Source organism: Taeniopygia guttata, chromosome 1, assembly GCF_048771995.1.
Source record: "Taeniopygia guttata chromosome 1, bTaeGut7.mat, whole genome shotgun sequence".
In the NCBI taxonomy this organism is placed as follows: domain Eukaryota; kingdom Metazoa; phylum Chordata; class Aves; order Passeriformes; family Estrildidae; genus Taeniopygia; species Taeniopygia guttata.
The window spans coordinates 89,275,493-89,293,567 of NC_133024.1; the positions used below are offsets into that span (position 1 = coordinate 89,275,493).

Sequence of the window (18,075 nt, forward strand, 5' to 3'; positions counted from 1 at the left end):
TGAGCATCACTCATTAAATGTAAAATCTCCATCTGAAAGGTAATAATGTCTTTCCATCATGCAGAATGTCCTATCATACTAGCAAAATGGATTTTTATTGAAGATGTAAATACTGCTTCAGATCTGTGATGGAGCTGAAGATGAATTAGGTGACGGGTGTAGAGGAGAGGTTCGCAACTGACACTCCTTGGGGAGTGGGGAAGGTCCCCCTGGAAAGTAATCATGCCTAGGCCTCAGATGGCTTGTCTTGCTTCCATTTGCACCCCTTATGAATTATTCGTCCCTGCTAGTTGAAAAGGTCATGGGTCAGTACTGCTCCAAATCCCCTGGATTTTGACAGAAGAAGCATCTCATGAATAATGAAGCATGGCTTTGTGCACACCAGGGTAACAGCTGAGTGAGGAAGAAAGGGCCCTCCCCACAGAAGGAACTTCTGTGTGTGTTTTGAACAACTCATCACCACACACAAAGTCAATTTGTATCTGCAAGTATTAGTTCAAGCTTCTAACCAGAGGACACATGTTCAGGAAGAGCTGAGAACAATGTCCTGCATGCTCCCAATCCCAAAGAGTGACAGTATTTGAAATGAAAAATGTTCCTTGAAGTGTCTTGCTATATAAATCATTTGAAAGTGTGTCCTTATCAGTTATTTAGATGTGCTGAATCTTAGCTGAGAAGATGTAATAGCAGAACTCTAGTTGAGCCTTGGCTGATAACCTAAATGTGCTGACCACGAGAGGCATACAGATTATACCTAAAATGCAGAGACTAAAAATGAACCTTGAATTTTCAAGTGCACAACAAGCTCTGAGAAAATAAGTCAAATTGAAGTATTTTTCAGCTTTGGCTGGGAGTCCAAATTCTATCCAACCTGCTTTGTTGCTGACTGTGAATGACAACTGACTGGATATATAAGTGAGATAGGTGAAACCAAGGACAGCTATTTCAGGAGGTGGCACCAGTCAAAATGGAAAAAGAGAATAAATACTCATCCAACCTGTCTTTCTGTAACTTAGATCCAAATATGTCACAAAAAATGCTTAAGAGCTTTTGCTAAGGTCTAAACAAACTATTTGTCTTTGTACATTTCCAGTTCTATTCATAGTTATTTATAACTGATTCCAGACATTGCCTATTCTATATATCTTTTGGTGGGGGCGGGGGTGGTGGTTATAGGTGGGAAGGAGTTAACTTCTTTTAAACAGAAAGTTTTAGGCAGGGATCTAAGCAGCTTTGTTGGGGGGGCTACCAATAGGTCTCTGAATATACTCTGTGCATATTGGGATATATTACATTATTTGTCAAAACTGTTGCAAATGAGGCTCATGAGTTGACTCAGTCTATGGACTGATTACATAAGCTACCAGGAATCCAGGTCAAAGCAAAATTGTCTTTAGGGAACTACCAGGTTAGAGACAATGTCTTCTCTTTTTCCTACTATATGCCTTTTCACAAATATATTTTGAAAGATTTTTCAAGAACCACATAAAACTTAATTTTTTTACAGGAACTAGGAAGAGAAAGTTGTACTTTAAAAGGGTTATTCAACTGTGCATGAAATCCCATTACCAGTAAAAGAAATATATTTTTTTCCAGGTGCTCCTCAGGGTAGTAACCTGAAAACATTTTGCCACTAAAATAATTTTTGCACACAGCTAATCTTGAGGCTTTACAGTACCTGCCAGTCAGCTACTGGTTTGGAAGTCTCAAGAGCAAGTGAGACACTGTCTTGGTATTTGCCCCATACCGTAAAATCCTGTTCATCCAGCACACACTATGTGTACATGTATGACATTTGAGCAGAAATTACTAAAGTGTATATTTTCATCTTTTTTTTTGCTTGGAGGGTTTGTTTATTTGTTTACCACTATTTTCTCCCTGGAGGGAGACTCCATATAGGAGGCATTGCACAGGATCCTAATGAGTTTGTTGTACAGTTATCAAAAGGACAATTTTGAGTGTGGGATTAAATTAACATCTTTTACAGGTCTTTCACTTGAAGCTTTCTTGTGTTTCTGTGTTTGATTTTTCATGTTCTTTGATCCCAGAATTTCAAGAAAGTATTTATTACGAACCTATTTAAAACCTTGTGATGGAGAGCTATACCCTGAGTATAGTCTGAGAGAAACAAGGCTGAATAAAATATAATTCTCATTATGCTCATCCACATGATGCTTAATTAGTCCTCATTTGGGAGAGCTGAGAAGCTGTGAGCCAGACTAATCAGTGCCTTTATGGATGGCAATGTCAGATGAATCTTCAGAAGAAAATGACAAAAATATTTGGTTTTTTCTTCTAACTTTCAGGTATCATTAGATTTCAGGATAGGGGAAATGGAAGCTCAGGAAATTATTTTACTTGGGTTCTCCATCTCTCTGCATAGCTCTATCAGCTACTGAGAGAAAACATGATCTAGAGTTTTTTGTCTATTACAAACCAAAAATAATCAGGGCCAACCTGGTCCTAGAAAAAGCTGGCATATACTCCGCCTCAGCTTCCTCCACAGCCACAGACACTTCCAGGCTGTAAGAATCCCTCAGTAAGTCATATAAATTTAGCTCCTGTCCTTGCAGGAAGGAACTGGATATTTATGCAGCTATTTATGCAGCTGCAGCTGTTATCCTGCACATTTGTTTGTTTTTCCCACACACCGTTATGGGAAAAAAAATTCTTCCTCTAGAATTGGTAAGTCCATTTCAGCCCCCACTTTGATAATTAGCATTTGATGAGGCTACTTGATCTTGCATGTAACACTTTTCATCAATACTTGGTGTCACTACCATGCATTAAGTGCTAATACATTATTTCTAGGAACATTAAGGTTCAGAATGATTGCCACAGTCATTGTTTTATGGAGTCAGCAAATTAGAGAAACGAGTCACAGGAATCTTAAAGACCATTAGCCTGTTTTTAGGATATTTCCAGAGGATGGTATGTCAACTTATGTGAGTTGAATGGGTGTTTTTCTCTTATTTTAAAGTAATATGAAAGAGAAATTTAAAGTAAGCTGTAAATATGCATTCAAGACATTAAAAGAATTTTTCCTGAGAATTAATCAATGTGATAAGTGCCCTGTGGCAAGAGAGGATTTTCTTTGAAGTCAAAACTGAGAATTCTGGTTGGCAATTTTCTAGATGATAAGAACATTCATCTGATAGCAACAATTATTTTTCAGTGAAGGCTACTGCAACCTGCAATATCATTGTACTCTGTTCCTAGTTTTATCACTGTCTTCTACACTTCTATTCTGCTCGACGACTGAGTCCCTTGTTTTTGCAAGGCACTTCACTAATCCCTACAGGCATCATGTCTTTTCAAATTAAACCACAATTGTGGCCTTAAAGTACTGGTGAAAATCTAAAGTAAATCTGCAAGGGAAAGAAAAATATATGCTGGAATTGTAAACAAGTCATCCTTATGCTTCCATGAAGGTGTAGATGGGAAAAGAGAAAGGGAATGAATTTGAGAAGATGTTTCAGCCCAGCTGACTAGTTGTTACCTTTAATTGCCTGATGTCTCTGGACTTGTCAGTTATATTTTTTGGGCGGGACTAGTGTTTCAGCGGTCATAAGGAAGCTGTTGCGTTTACAGAAAAAAAAAAAAAAACAAAAAGTCCTTTTAATATTATTCTTCAGTCCATGAGTACATAATCACCTACTGGTGAGCTGGGAGTGAAATACCTGTCCATGCAGCACCATCGTGCCTGTGTGTATAGTCTGGGAGTTTGACTCAAGATTTAGCCTTGCACAGCACCGGTGGTGCTGCTCTGCTACCAGTGGTCACAAAGAAGGAGAAATTAGTGCAGAAATATCTGGAAGTGACTTTCTGCATGCCTTTGCGCAGCTGCTTTTCCCTGCTGGCTGGCATCTGGGTCTGTAGTGTCCAGGGGAAAAGAGCTGGTGCTGTTGAGCTGAAACAGTGGTAAGTGGTGCTTGCTGGATGCCAGATTGAAGTGGGAGCATGAAGAAGTTGGATTTGGCTGTTCACAGGCCTAAGTAAATGGGATCAGAGTTGGCAGTGCCTGGTTCAGAGAACTGCATGCCCCCATTAAACAGCCTCCTAATCAAGCGTTGTGCACGTGTGATCACCCAGGAGATCACGTCTGGAAATTCACTGGCCAAATGTTTAAAGGCATTAGAGGCTCATAAGGATAGAGAGGAGCACCAAATGGTATTTTCAGAAGTGACTTCTATTACTTAAATTGAAATAAAATCTTTGGGAATCAGGCAGTGAGGCACTTAATGACACCCTGAGAAAACTCTGCAAGGTGCCTGTTTTTATTAGTAAGTGTCTATGTGCCTCTTAAAATCCTGGCTGTCAAAGACATCTCCTACCCATAAGGCTTTAGCAATGCTGAGTAGCAGAGATTGAAGAATGATTAAGACACAAATGCTGCAGTGTTTGAGCCCTCCCTGTGTAACGTCTGTGCATGGCTCTATTTGTGTGTCTGGTGCCACACAAGGAAGATGGATCGTGTAGGGACGTGCCATCAGAAAGGATGTGGCACAGAGATTTCCTAAAAGGTATCAAAGCAGAAAACAAGAAAATCAGAGCATTGTCTTGGATCCCATTCCCCTGAGCAGACGAAGAGAAAAGGAGGACATGTTTAGTACCTTGTTTCTTAGATCACAGTAGAAAAAATACAACCTGGCTCCAGAGTTAAATAAAGAAGGAAAATGTACTAAGTCCTCCTACCAGCTGTGATGGAGAAAGGCCTGCTGTGTTCTCCAGGAGGATTATTGGTATTACTGGTAACTGGAGAGATGCACATAAAATTGAGTGAAGAGTAGAAAGGTAAGCTTCCAACACAGGTAATCAGAAGTATAAAGAAATAGGAGATTATTCTTTTGCAAAAACCAGTCTCTACAAAATCTTATTGCAAATACGATCTTGCAAAATAATCTAGCAATATTGTAATTTATAATATGAGCTAATTAGTGATACATACAGGAGACAACAGGACCTTGAAAGAGTCAGCTTAGAAAGGATTCAGCAACTGTGTTAGGGACTGTAGTTTAAATGCAAAGCTGGTGAACATTCAGATGCATAGCAGCAATCAAGCAGTGACCAAGAGAATATAGTAAGGAGCACAGAGACACATGAAGCTGAAGAACAGAATACTTCTGTGACAGTCAATGTCTAGATGTGAACAAAAGAGCTGAATTCCATGTGTGGAAGGACAGCAGGTCCTGTGGAGTAAAACCTGATGATGAAAGGCAGGGCCATAGACAGACTGGAAAGTACATAGTCATGTCAAAGCCTGTAGGGAGAGCAGCTAAAGAAAAGCCAGAGCACAATCAGGAAGCAGTCTGTCTCTAACTTAGAGTTTGGATGTATAGGATACTAAGCTGTACAAAAAGGCAAAAGTAAATGGGTTTGTAGGTGCCAGGCTGGCACCAGATGCAGTAATATTGGAGTAACCAGATACAGGCAAGAAACTGAATGTCAGGTGGATAGATATATACAGAACTGTGGAGACATCTTTGAGATTATTCAAGGGAAGAAAGCAAAATTGTCATCCAGCAAGGGTGAATGGCAGTTACATGATTTCTTAATCCCTTGGACTATATGTTAGTACAAGCCTAATAGAAAGCACTTGAGATCATGCTTTCAGTAATACAGAAGACACAGAAGGCCCCATTGTCAGTGCAAACAGGCAAATAGATGATGCTTTGACTACTGCTCTGCTCTCTTGGGTTGAACTCATCACTCTGCAGTCAGGCTTAGCCCAGGGTGGCCTGCAGTGGCCACTTCAGGCTGGGGTAGCTGCACCTCTGCAAACTGACTTTGCTGCAGTGTGCAGAGGGAGGATCACAGGAGCTAAAGAAGGCTTAGCATGTGTCTTACGGGAAAGACAAAGCATTGGTCAGCTCCCAGAGCTGGATATCATTGCCACTAGTGGAATGAGTCCTGTGATTGGAGTGCTGGCACCAAGGGCTACAGGCTTCAGGAGTAGGCAGGACAGGTGGGGGGGAGGTGTGGCACTCTAAGTAAGGGAGAAATTTGATTGCACAGCCCTTAGAGTTAGTGATGATGTGGTGAAAAGCCTCTGGGTGAAGGCAAAAGCAGGTATTGTAGAGGGTGTTTATTACTGATTGCCCAGTCGGGATGTAAGCACCAGTGAATTACTCTGTAGGCAATTAGGAGAAGTCCCTGGTTCAGTAGCCCTTGTCCTTATGGGAGATTTCAAATTCCCAGACATCAACTGGAAATATCATACTTCTGTGACAAGTCTTGGAAATTCTTGAAGCTTCTAGGAGAAAACTGTTTGTCATTCATACTTAGTGAGCCAAGTAGAAAAGATGCCCTCCTGGCCTTGCTGTTTGTGAATAGAGAAGGACTCATGAGGGATGTGACAGGCTGTCTTGGATACAGTGTTTATGAAATGGCTGAGTTTAGGATTTTCACTGTAAAGACAAAAAAGGATGGCAGAGTTACTTCCCTGGACTTCATGAGAGCAACCTTTACGCTGTTCAGGGCATTACTTAGCAGAGTGCCCTGGGAATCTGCTTTTAAGGACTTTGGAGTCCATATGTGTTTGTCAGTATTTAAGATTCACCTTTCAGAAGCACAGGAACAGAGAACTTCACCATGCTGTGAGTCAAGCAAGCAGAGCAGAAGACCAGCTTGTCTGAACAGGGAACTCCTTGTCTAGGTCAGGTAGAAAAAGAAACTATATGACCTCTGGAAGCAAGGTGAGGCTTCTCAGGAACCTGAGTACAGAGCTGTGGTTCATTTACACAGGGAGAAGATATGAAAAGCCAAAGCTCAATTAGAGATGAAACTGACAAGTGTTGTTTCAAATAACAAGAAGGGCTCTTTTTTTCAGATGAGGCCTAAAGAAAGTATGTGGCTCATACTTGCTGAAGGTGGTGAATACTTGATAGTACTTGGTCAATCTGACTAACAGGGATGAAGAAAAAGCAGATGCATTCAATGCACTTTTTGTCTCAGTCTTTAGTAGACCTTCAGCTTCCCAGTCCCCTGAGTTGGAGGACGACAAATGTGGGAGTACCAATTTTCTATTTGTGGACACTGGAATTGTAAGGGACCAGCTGCATCAGCTAAATGTTCACAAGTCCATGGGGCCTCATGGGATACATCCAAGTGCTCTGAAGGAGCCAGTGAATGTTATGGCAGCACCCCTCTCAATCATCTGTCAAAGATCTTGCAGGTTTAGTGAGGTCCTGCTGATTGGAAACTTTTTCTAGTCTCCAAAATAACCGGCATTAGGAAAGACCCATGGAGTTACAGACCTGTTAATTTAGCCTCAGTTGCTGGAAAAATTATGGAGATTATTATACTGGGTACTACTGAAAGGCATTTAAAAAATGATACAGTCATAAGGAACAGTCAATATGGGTTCATAAAAGGGAAGTCCCGTTTAACTGATTTGATGTCTTTCTATAATAAGGTCACCTGCCTAGTGGATGAAGGGAAATAAGTGGATACAGTTTTTTCAGGATTTTAGTGGGCTTTTGACACTGTACCTCAGCATCTTTCTTGACAGGTTGCTCAGCCATGGAATGAGTGGACTTGAGATGCACTGGATGAAGAACTGGCCAAAGGCCAGATCTCAAAGGATTGCAGTGAATAGGGGATACACCTGGCTGCTGACAGGTCACCAGTGATGTTCTTTGGGGTTCAGTTTTAGGGTCAATTCTGTCATACATATATATGTATATGTATATATATATATATACACATATGCATATATATCAATGATCAGGATGCAGGATTTGAATGCACCACTGGCAAGTTTGCTGATGATACCAAAGTGGGAGTTGTTTTTGACTCTCTTGAGGTGGGACAAGATGCCTTGCAGAGCATTAGATACACTGGAGCATTGGACAGTGAATAGTGGGAGGAAATGTAAGAATTCAAAATGCTGGATTATGATCCCCCACCCTGGGATGGGGTAATGCTAAGCACAAATATGGATTAGGAGAGGAGTGGCTGAAGAGCAGCCCTGCAGAGAGGGATCTGGGGGTGCTGGTGGACAGCAGGCTCAGTGTGGGACACCAGAGGGCAAACCCCATCCTGGGGTGCATCAAACAGAGCATCACCAGTCACTCAAAATTATCCTGCTGTGTTCCGTGTTGGTGTGGCCTCTCCTGGAGCAGTGTGCAGTTCTGGGCCCCACCATGGAAGGAGGATGTGAAAGTCCTTGAATACATCCAGAGGAGGACAACAAATCTTGTGAAAGGACTGAAAAGAATGTCCTAAGAGGAGCAGCTGAGGACACTGTGCTTCTCTAATTTGGAGAGAAGGAGGCTGAGGGGTGACCTCATTGCTCTCTACAGCTTCCTGAGGAGGGGAAACAGAGAGGGAGGTGCTGAGCTCTTCTCCATGGTGTCCACTGACAGGATGCATGGGAGTGGTCCTGTGGCAATGCCCCACAGGACATTCAGACTAGACATTAGGAAACATTTCTTTCCTGAGAGGGTGGTCAAATTCTGGAACAGACTTCGTAGAAAAGTGGTTGATGCCCCAAACCTATCAGTGTTTAAGAGGTATTTGGACAATGTCCTTAACCTTGAAGTGGTCAGGCAGTTGGATTAGGTACTTGTTGCAGGCTACTTCCAATATAAATATTCTATTCTACTCTACTCCATTCTGTCCTATTCCATCCTTTCCTGTTGTGATCTCCTCTGCCTTTACAGTTGCACCCTTAGGCTGTTCATTAAGGTCTGTTTTTTCATGAGGTAAAATCTAACTTTTTTTTTTTCCTAGCAAGGAAGGGTAGGGACTGATGCATTTTCTATTTTCTTAGAGACAGTTTCTCTAGTCCAGAGCAGGCATACAGTGGCAGAACAACATGAAGTTTGAACTGGTTGATTTCTCACTTACCTCTTGGACAAGGCAGCTGCCAGGCTGCCAGCCCAACATCTTCCTCAATCCCTAGCCCCATTAAGCAGCTCAGCAGAACAAATGAAGGATCATTCTCCAGCTACCCCTAAATTTTTTAGTGGGCTGATGTGTTTTTTCTGTAAGTTGATACTAGCTCACTGACGTGACAGGCAGTATTAATAAAGCCTTAGTCACAGAGCTGAAAAGAATGCTTTTTACACATAGAACCAAGAGCTGCCTGGATCCTTTGTTTGAGCAAGCAGCCAGAACGTTTGAGGAAATAATGAGAAAAAGAAGATGTATTTGTCAATACAATTTCATGATTGACTGTAGATGTTGGTGAGAGATGAGACATCTTGCTGCTTTTTGCCAAAAGCTATGGAATCACAGTGCAGTGTTTCCATATTTTGCTGCACAATTTCCTAATGATAATGTGTTCATACACAGCAAAGCAATATAGCTCAGCAATGCACTTTCAAGACAGAACACTAATAATGATGTGGCTTCTTTGGAATGAGGTAACCTTGAATTCCAATAATTAAGTAACAATATGTGTCTTGGTTTAACTTTGTGTCATAGTTTAATTCAGTGTCATTTTAAGTGCAAAAATTGTCCCCAATTTTGAATTCCAAAAATCAATATTTACTGCTTGTTAGATAGAATTTTGAAACAGAAATGCTGTAGTGGAGGCCTGTGAATTGCTCAGAATCTTTGCTGAGTATAACATACTCTGCCTGAACCTGCAATTTGTGGGTATTGGTTCCTACTTTGTAGAGCCATTCTGCATGTGGAAGTGCATACAGCATATGGTTAGATTTATTAAAAAACTTTCTTTTTTTTTTTTTTTTTATTCAAGTAAACCACTACAAGTCCCATCAACCCAGCTCTGCCCTGTCTGCAATAAAGATCTGTTGCTACAGGCTTTGGCATTAGTTCAGGAGACGTTTCCAGTCAGGATTCATTTTTGACATAGATTAATGAGGACTTTGGTGAGACAACTCAAAAAGAGATTGCCCTATATAATTTGGCTGAGCATTAGGCTTTGAGAAATGAATGATAACACTTAGAATTGCCTTTCACATGAATAGCTGGAGAAGATCTGTCCAGCTGTCTATATGAGAGTGGAGATTTATTCTCTGGGGTAAAAGTGGTGTGAACTATTTTCTCCATTCAGAGAAAGTTTTAGGTTGAGTAGTCACCTTCTTTTGAAGGAGAAGAATATTCCTGATGATAAAAAGAGTACATAGAAATGAGACTGCATTTTGGAAATTGAATAGTATCTTCTTCTTCAGAGATCCATAACCACTACCAAAAGATTACCGATTTAAAAACAAGTTTTTGAGGGGAAAAGGTTACTTTTATCAGAGATGGTACTATTGCAGATGCACATGCTGAGCTGACTTTACAAAGCAGTTAAGTAGTTTGACATTGTAAAACTTTTAAGGTGTGCATACAACTAAAATTTCTCTGTCAGGTACATGAAAATTCTGCTAATCCTTTGTGTCAGAGATGTATTTTTGGAATGTGTAAGTCTATAATAAGCCTTTTTTTAAGGCAATATAATGAAGTTAGAAAATCTAAGAATTTATAAAATATGTGGTTAATTCTTCTATGCCTTCACCCCATACCAATTTAGGAAATGATGGCTTTCATCTTAAATCCTTGTGTGTTCTTCTTTGTGTATTTTCAGGATTCCTCTTTGATTGGAACAGCCACAGTGGCTGGTCCCAGGACAAGTGCAATAATTGGAGATCAGGGAACACCATCGAAGGTCCAGCTCCCCCTCAATATGTAAGCAGCTCATTTCAGTCACTGTGTACTCTTTGTTTCCAATTGTGTGTGTACATGCATGTGTGTGCTTGAAACCTGAATGCCTGGATCTCATCGCAGGTGCATTCTGAGAAAAGAGAGATTGCAATTTCAAACATGAGGCAGCCCCTGCTGAAATTGAAAAATTAATAGAGAAGGCAAGACTTCCCTCTTTCTTTGTGAGCCCTTTTAGACTTTGTTTATGATAGCTGTATGGATGACTGTGAAGCAAACTGAGTACCTCTGAGAAAATCTTCTTTCTTTTAAAGCTCTTAAAAAGGTGTAGTCCTACACAGTCAAACACCTTATATATTCATGATTAACCAGTTGCACAAAAAAATGGCGCAGTCACACTTTTTGTGCCATCAACAATGAATGAACAAGGCATTGAATGATTCACATCTTTGGCATATGGTCTTGTTGAATAGTACGTAGAATAACAGAAGGTTCACAGAACAAAAAGAGTAGACTTCATTTTATCAAGTCTCTTCTAGCCTGGTTGGTTTATCTGATACTTGTCTAATTAACTACTGAATCCTTTCCTCTCAACAGATATACCTCATAAAAGCAGGACAACTACACACACACACACACACACACACACACACACACACACAAGCACATCCATATTTTTGGGTTTTATGATATGGCTAAAACAGAGTCTGAATTCACAAAATCCTAAAGAGACTTTAAAGAGATCTTCTTTAAGAAGAACAATAGGGGTGCTGGATCAGAACGAAACAAAATTCTTCTTAGCTATTTATTTCAGATCTTTATATATACCTGAGGGATGCCACACATCACTGAATGCCCCACAGAGAGGTCTCATCATCACCCTGTGCTCACTCTACATGGCCTGAGTGGCACATAGTGGGGCACATGTTTATTTCAAGCCTTGCCCTGACTAAGAAGTGGTAACTGGCAATATTTGAAGTACCTGGTTGCTGAATCAGGACATTTTTCAGCTCTCTGGAAATGCCCCTGACTCCATGCCTCATCAAGCCTCCCCTTCTCCCTCCCATGCTTCTCCTGTAATCTCCCTTGTGAAGCAGCCTTGTAATCCGGTCTGTCATTCTGCATTTGCGAGCCAAGTTCCAGTCAAAGAGGATGCATTATTTGAAAGCTGTAGCAGTAGTGGGGAGGTGCAACTCTAAACCCTGGGGCTTCTGAGTTGTAAGCAGAGTCACAGGCAGCTACCCAAGGCCAAGAACACTTCACACTTCAATTTTTTTTCAGGGAACTTCTAATAAACATTTTGGGTTCTTCTAGGTCCCACTTCCAAGCCTTAGCCTCACTGTTTCACATAGCCCAGAATAATCTGATACTACATTTTGCAAGATTTCAGATTGTTGTTGTAACACCTTCTTCTAGGCTGTACAGAGTTAGCTGGTGAAGTTTCACACCTAAAATCTAGAGAACAGTGAAATGTGTCCAAATCCAAAGACTTTGCCTTAAGGCAAAATCATCCTCAGCAAATGGGACCACTAGACCTGATTTTCTGCCAGAGGAAAAACCAAGAAACAAATTCTGGGGAGGGAAGCTGCCTGCAATCAAATTGTTTTCAGCCATGGATGAGAGCAGGCATCCCCCCCAGCTCTCCCACAGCCGCCTCCCTGCCAAGAATGGAGTTTACGCCTGCCCACAGGGTGGGCTGCAGACCCAGGCTGGGCCTGTCACTGGGTTTGGAGAACCCTGTGCCTCTGGAACAAAAGAGGAGACACCCAGGGATGGGCATCCTCACTACCCTCCTGCACAGGAGGTGGGACTGCTGGTCCACAAAGAAAGTGCTGATCACATGTGTTTTGCCAGGGTCACCCTACCCGGTTGTCACACACAAGCTTTCATCACTTTAGCCATACAGAGATTGGTCTTTTTGGTGTGGCATCTGTGCTGGGCTGTTGTACACCTTCTTTTAGTCTCTGCAAGGATTTCAATACCCTACCCAGAGGAAGTTAAGGCTCATTGGATATTCAGACTTACTGGTAGCTGATTTGGGGGAATTTGCTAGGTGAAGCTAGTAGGAGAGAACAAAGAGAAACTAATAGACGATCTGGAGATAGCTGTAAGGCACAACAGCCTATCCACTTAGGGTAATTTTCCATGCACCTGCTTCCAGAATCTCCACCTGTAAATTACATTATTACATGTAGCCCAATGGAGGAAAAGGCTAAGTGAGTCTATCTAAAATGCTCTATCCCTGACTCCCTGTTTTACCCATAGCTTTTGAATCTTGACCCTGTGTAAGCAGCAATTTCAAAAGGGACAGTCAAAGCCACACTTTCTGCTCCCTCAAGTGAGTGCAGTCTGGCACTTTCTGTTATGTCCTTGCTGAGCACAGTGCTGAAGGATTAGCACTGAAGCATGAAACTTATTTCTTGTCAGGGTGACGCATTTTAATGTTCTTCAGATCATATGTAGCCTCATGTTTTCTGTAAGGTGAACAGCTACAGACCTGCTCAAGACCACCCGATTATATAGGCTAAAAAAAGGATGTGCAGGGTGGTTTCTCCCATCTGTTGACTAATGCAATACAGTTTCTGATTAGGTCTTTGTACCCCATGCACGTGGTAAACAGAGCCAGGCACATCAGCCTAAGATTCCCCAAGGAGCTGTTACCAAATATTTCGTACTCTGCTCATTACTGCTGTTTATTTACTACTTCAGAAGAAAAATAAGGAAATCTATGGTACAGTAAAGAAATAGAATCAAGAAAAATAGCAGGATTTATTCCTCAATTACATTTCCCGAAAGCAGAAGTAAAAAGTCATGTATCATTTTTACTGGCTGAAAATCTACAATTACAACTGCTATAGTTTTGGGTTTTTCTCTGGTTCACTGCTATAAGGTAGGCAGAAAGCCTCTTCTCACTCATCGCTGAGCCTAAGAGCATTCTGCTGCACTTTTGAGTGTAAATGCACTTCCTCTGTTTTCCCATTTCTCTTAGTCTATGTTCACTGCCTGTAAATCACAAATAAATAAAAAAACTCAGGAAGGCACAACCTTGATCAAGCATTACCAGAAACCCCTTTTTGTATCTGGAGAAAAACAACAATACAAAAAAATCTGGTATTTATAAAGTGTTGTTCTGTGTGTGCACTCTTGCTATTCTATCCCAACTTTCCATTATTTCCCAAAGTGCAAGCAATCATTCTTAATTTTCAACAAGAATCTCTCTAAACAGAGAGAGTCTCTGCAGGGATTTTAAGCTGTAGTCATTTCACAACACTAGACACATCCTTGAAGTGAAACAGAAGAACAAAAGAGAGATAAATAGAAAGATTCTAAACAAAGGGAATAAATAAAATATGTAATTAAATAAATAAAACGTTCTACATATTGGATTCTGTATTAAAGATTTATTAGAATACTTGCATACAAAACATACATGTATGCAAAACATTAGAATACTTGCACGCAAACCAAATTCTACCACTTCACTTACTTAAGTAAAAAACCCCTTGCAGAATGTGGCCCTTTCTCACTTTTTGTTTTAGCAACATAGTACAAGAGTTACTGTACCAGATCAGAAATTTGGTGTGTTGTTTCTTGGCCAGCACAACTAGCATTGAGAAAGCTGCAAGCAAAGCTCTTGAAATAGCCTACCTGCAAGAAAATTTTCTTTCTAAACTCCACAACAGAGGTGGATCCCACCCTGAAGCATATGAATGTATACTTCTTCCAGATGTCAGGATTTGCAAAGCCCTCTTACTTGAGCCCTTGTTATTCTGTCTGTCACTGTTAATTGTCATGTTTTTCTGAAACTGTTGCTACGTCCTTAACTTCGGTGCTGCTTTGTGGCATTGCTTTGCTTTGGTTATGCCCTGAGTGAGAAGCATGTCTCATCAACCTCTGAATTACCTTTTACTCTGATTAGTTATTCCCTTCTTGTCTTAGAATCCAGTCTCTGCCCTTCCTTGTTTGTGAAGCCACCTGTAATGATGCCCCTTTTTAACTACAACTTCTGAACAGAGCTTCTGGTCACTTTCTGCTCTGTGGGGCTGGAGTTGGAGCAGGACAGGTGATGACTGATGTCACCTGTTGATGTCATCTGTGTGCTTTCTCCCTGTGTGACCTCTGCCCACAGCTACCTAGCCCTGTATGCCTACAAGCCTCAGAAGAACGACGAGCTGGAGCTGCGCAAAGGGGAGATGTACCGGGTCATTGAGAAGTGCCAGGACGGCTGGTTCAAGGGCACGTCTCTGAGGAGTGGGATGTCCGGTGTCTTCCCAGGCAACTACGTGACACCTGTTTCAAGGTGAGGACCACTGGCCTGTACTGGGGCTGAGAGGGATTCTGGATGGCACTGAAAACAATGTAGCTCTGCTTTTAAATTACATTCCCCTTCCAGAAATTCTCTGGTAGCACTGTGGACTTTAGTAATGAGACTTGCTGGTTGTAGCATTTTAGTTATCCATGTCCTCAGGAGATTGCACTAGTTGTATTAGATGATGGCATTTATAACCTCTGAGAGACGCAGATTTTACTATTGTAAAGAATCTGTTGGCTAATGATTTTATTGCTATAAAATCATTACTGAACATGTAACAAAATAAGAAATGCTTGTGTCTTGCTTTTCAGCAGCTCCTCATGTTGATTTTGTTCTTCTTAAAGCAGAGATCTGGGATAGTTTGGACCTGGACTAATGTTTGAACAGTTGAAATTCTGAAGTGGGAGGAGAGTTAAATAAATTGTCTGATTTTACCTACCCCCGCCTCAGTTGCAGCAGATGAGAAAAGGAAACGCATTTTGGGGAGAGGAATGCCCTTTGTCAAAGCTCAGTATTGGACAACACCAAATCAAAGCTGAGAAGCTGAAAAGAAAGTCCATCTCTGTGTCCCAGACTGTTTGCCCTATATGTTTCTTGCAGGGGAATGGTGGCATATGTATGTCCATATCTCCTTTAGAGCAACTGTGGATTTACAAACTGAATTCATTACTTCTCATATCCTCTCATTCTCTCCTCCCATATGCACACTGTCTCTACCACTTTGACTCTTCTCCAGAAAAGGGCACCTCACAAGTCAGACACTGTTGATCTTGAAAAATTGATCCAGCTTTGTTCCATCTAAAGTTTATGTCAAGTCTGTAGCATGTGTTCTGAGTAACACCAAAAGTTAAGAACAGATCAGAAGGCAATAACTAAGCCTGCTGACAGTCCTAATATTGCATTTCAGTAAGGAAACCTCAAATATTAATTCACTGGTTCTTCACTGTTCACCAACCTAAATGTATTTATTTTTAACAGCCCCTTGGCTGCCTTCACTCCTTGCTTCTTCAGCTCTTAATTAGTAAGGAGGTTTGTGCTGAAGGGTGAGTTATCTGAATCAGCAAGACTTTATTAAATGCAGCATGTCACAGCTAGAACAAGACAGAGAAGTGCTAAAGGGCAAAAGTTCTTTCCACAAAACCTGAAAGCAGCATTATGATTATATTTATGATCCTCTGGGCTAATTAAGTTCCTGTATAAATCACCCTCAGTGCGAATAGCAATAAAAATCTGACAGCAACAAAATCTCCTCTTTGCACTACATTCAACATACATTGTTCCCCTTTGACAGAAAAGCAGAGGATTAGATTCATACATGTTTTTCTGCCACATCCTACAAAACCCAAGGAAAGAAGTTGTGAATTTAATAACACTGAACTAGATTTATATGCTGCCAAAACACGTGTGTGAGTGGAGCATTATGGAAAAAGAACAAACTCTTTAGATGGGCAGACAGGAACAGGGCAGCAGAGAATATTTGCCACATCCAACATCTATGCATCTCTGTTGGAGTCACAGATAGCTGCTGTACTTGTTGGTGTGCATGTTTGCCTGAACACAGCTCTCAGTGGACTGTTAGATGTGCTTTTCTGGCAAACTGAATCTAGTGCAGATGGCCAAGCCAGCTCCAGCTGAACCTTCCTGCCACTCTGCCAGCTCTTCTCAGCAGATGACAGACAGTCAAGATTTCCATCTGGTGGGATTCCCAGCTTTTCCCAACCTGGGGACTTATAAAAAAAATGAAGAAAATAAAAAAAAATCTGCAAACCTTGCACCATGATATGAGTCCAGTCAATGACACCACAGTGTTGTCTTTCCTCTTGTGACTTTGGGGGGAGGGAGGATTGGGCAGAAGGAATAGCTATATTTGCCCTTTTGGACCATATCCTCCAGCCTGTGCTTTGGTCTTTTTCCATCAGAATTCCACTCTTTTAGCTATTCGCTCTTTTCTTAGGGTTATTTCTTTGGTCACCCATGTCCTTTGAGCCAGACCAGACTGTTCATACTCCTTTCTGCTCATCTCCTCTCTGTCTTCCCATGCAATCTTGGGGGCCCAGAGTTTCTCCCAGTTCCACACCCCATAGCTGACTCTTACACTTTTACTGTTATTCTCTCCTCTCTTGCTAAACTCTTGCACTGTCTCATTTCCATTTCCTCCACCTTACTTTGTTCTGCTACATATACCCTGTGCTGTTCTTTCCTGGAAGAGGACCTTAGTGCAAGAAGCAGCCCAGAAGAAGAAAACAGCACAAAATGATCCACCTGTTTAATGGCATCTACAGCTGGGGAAGGAAATTATTCAGGAACTTGAGTAAGAAACACAAAGAAAGACTGCCTAATAGCAGCTGAGTTTGTCCATTGATGTCCTTCTGTCTTCATAAGTGTCCTCCTGTCCTAGTCAGAGTTTTTAGCTGAGTGATAAGAGGATCAAGACATGCTGTACCCTGAATTCACAGGAGAAAAAGCCTTGTCCCTTCCCTCTGAGGTCTACTTGGCCACTCAGGTGAAATACAAATTATGCATGCACTTAAAAGTGAGGAGTGAGAGAGATGTCAACAAATGTTTGGATTTCTTTTTCATTCAGGTCAGCTGCATTCCTGTCCCTGTTGCATTCCCTTAGCAAGCTTAAGCTGGTTGTATCATAGGATGAGTGTTCAGCTAAGCCAAGCCCAGTCAAGTCTGCAGCTTGTCAGTCCCCTTCCCTAGCCACACACAGATTTAGTGTTATTCATCTTTGTTTCTCCCTGTAGGGCTGTATGCAGGTTTGGTCCAAAGAAAAGATCTCTGAGTCTGTTTTAATTATCACTCCATGTGAAATAGCCTCTGGCACACCAAATGACATCTGGGAGATATCCATTTTCTCTGAATTAAGATTTGTGATTTTACTAGAAACTATTCAGACAGAAATGTAGGGTAATAAAAGACATGATGAGAAAAATTATCTTTTCTATTTTTACCCTGCACTTCTTCCTGTAGAATAAAGGGCTGAAAATATCCCGCAACGTGCTTATGAATGGGTCCTATAAAGATAGGTATAGATTAATACCTTAGTTTACTTTAACAACTGGTAAGGTATCATGTTAAACCCCCTAAGTAACTGGGGGTACATATCACCACTGTGGTTGGGTATTGGGGTCTCTGCAGCATGC

The 18,075-nt window shown here is 41.3% G+C and overlaps 1 protein-coding gene across 1 annotated transcript in view; it reads left to right on the forward strand.

Annotated features, from left to right (window-relative positions):
- Positions 1-18,075, forward strand: part of SH3RF3 (SH3 domain containing ring finger 3) — a 246,794-nt gene that overhangs the window by 188,952 nt on the left and 39,767 nt on the right. The window contains exons 5-6 of the mRNA XM_030279354.4: positions 10,541-10,641; positions 14,744-14,914. Coding sequence (XP_030135214.4) covers positions 10,541-10,641; positions 14,744-14,914 — 272 coding nt within the window. The remainder of the gene's footprint in view (positions 1-10,540; positions 10,642-14,743; positions 14,915-18,075) is intronic.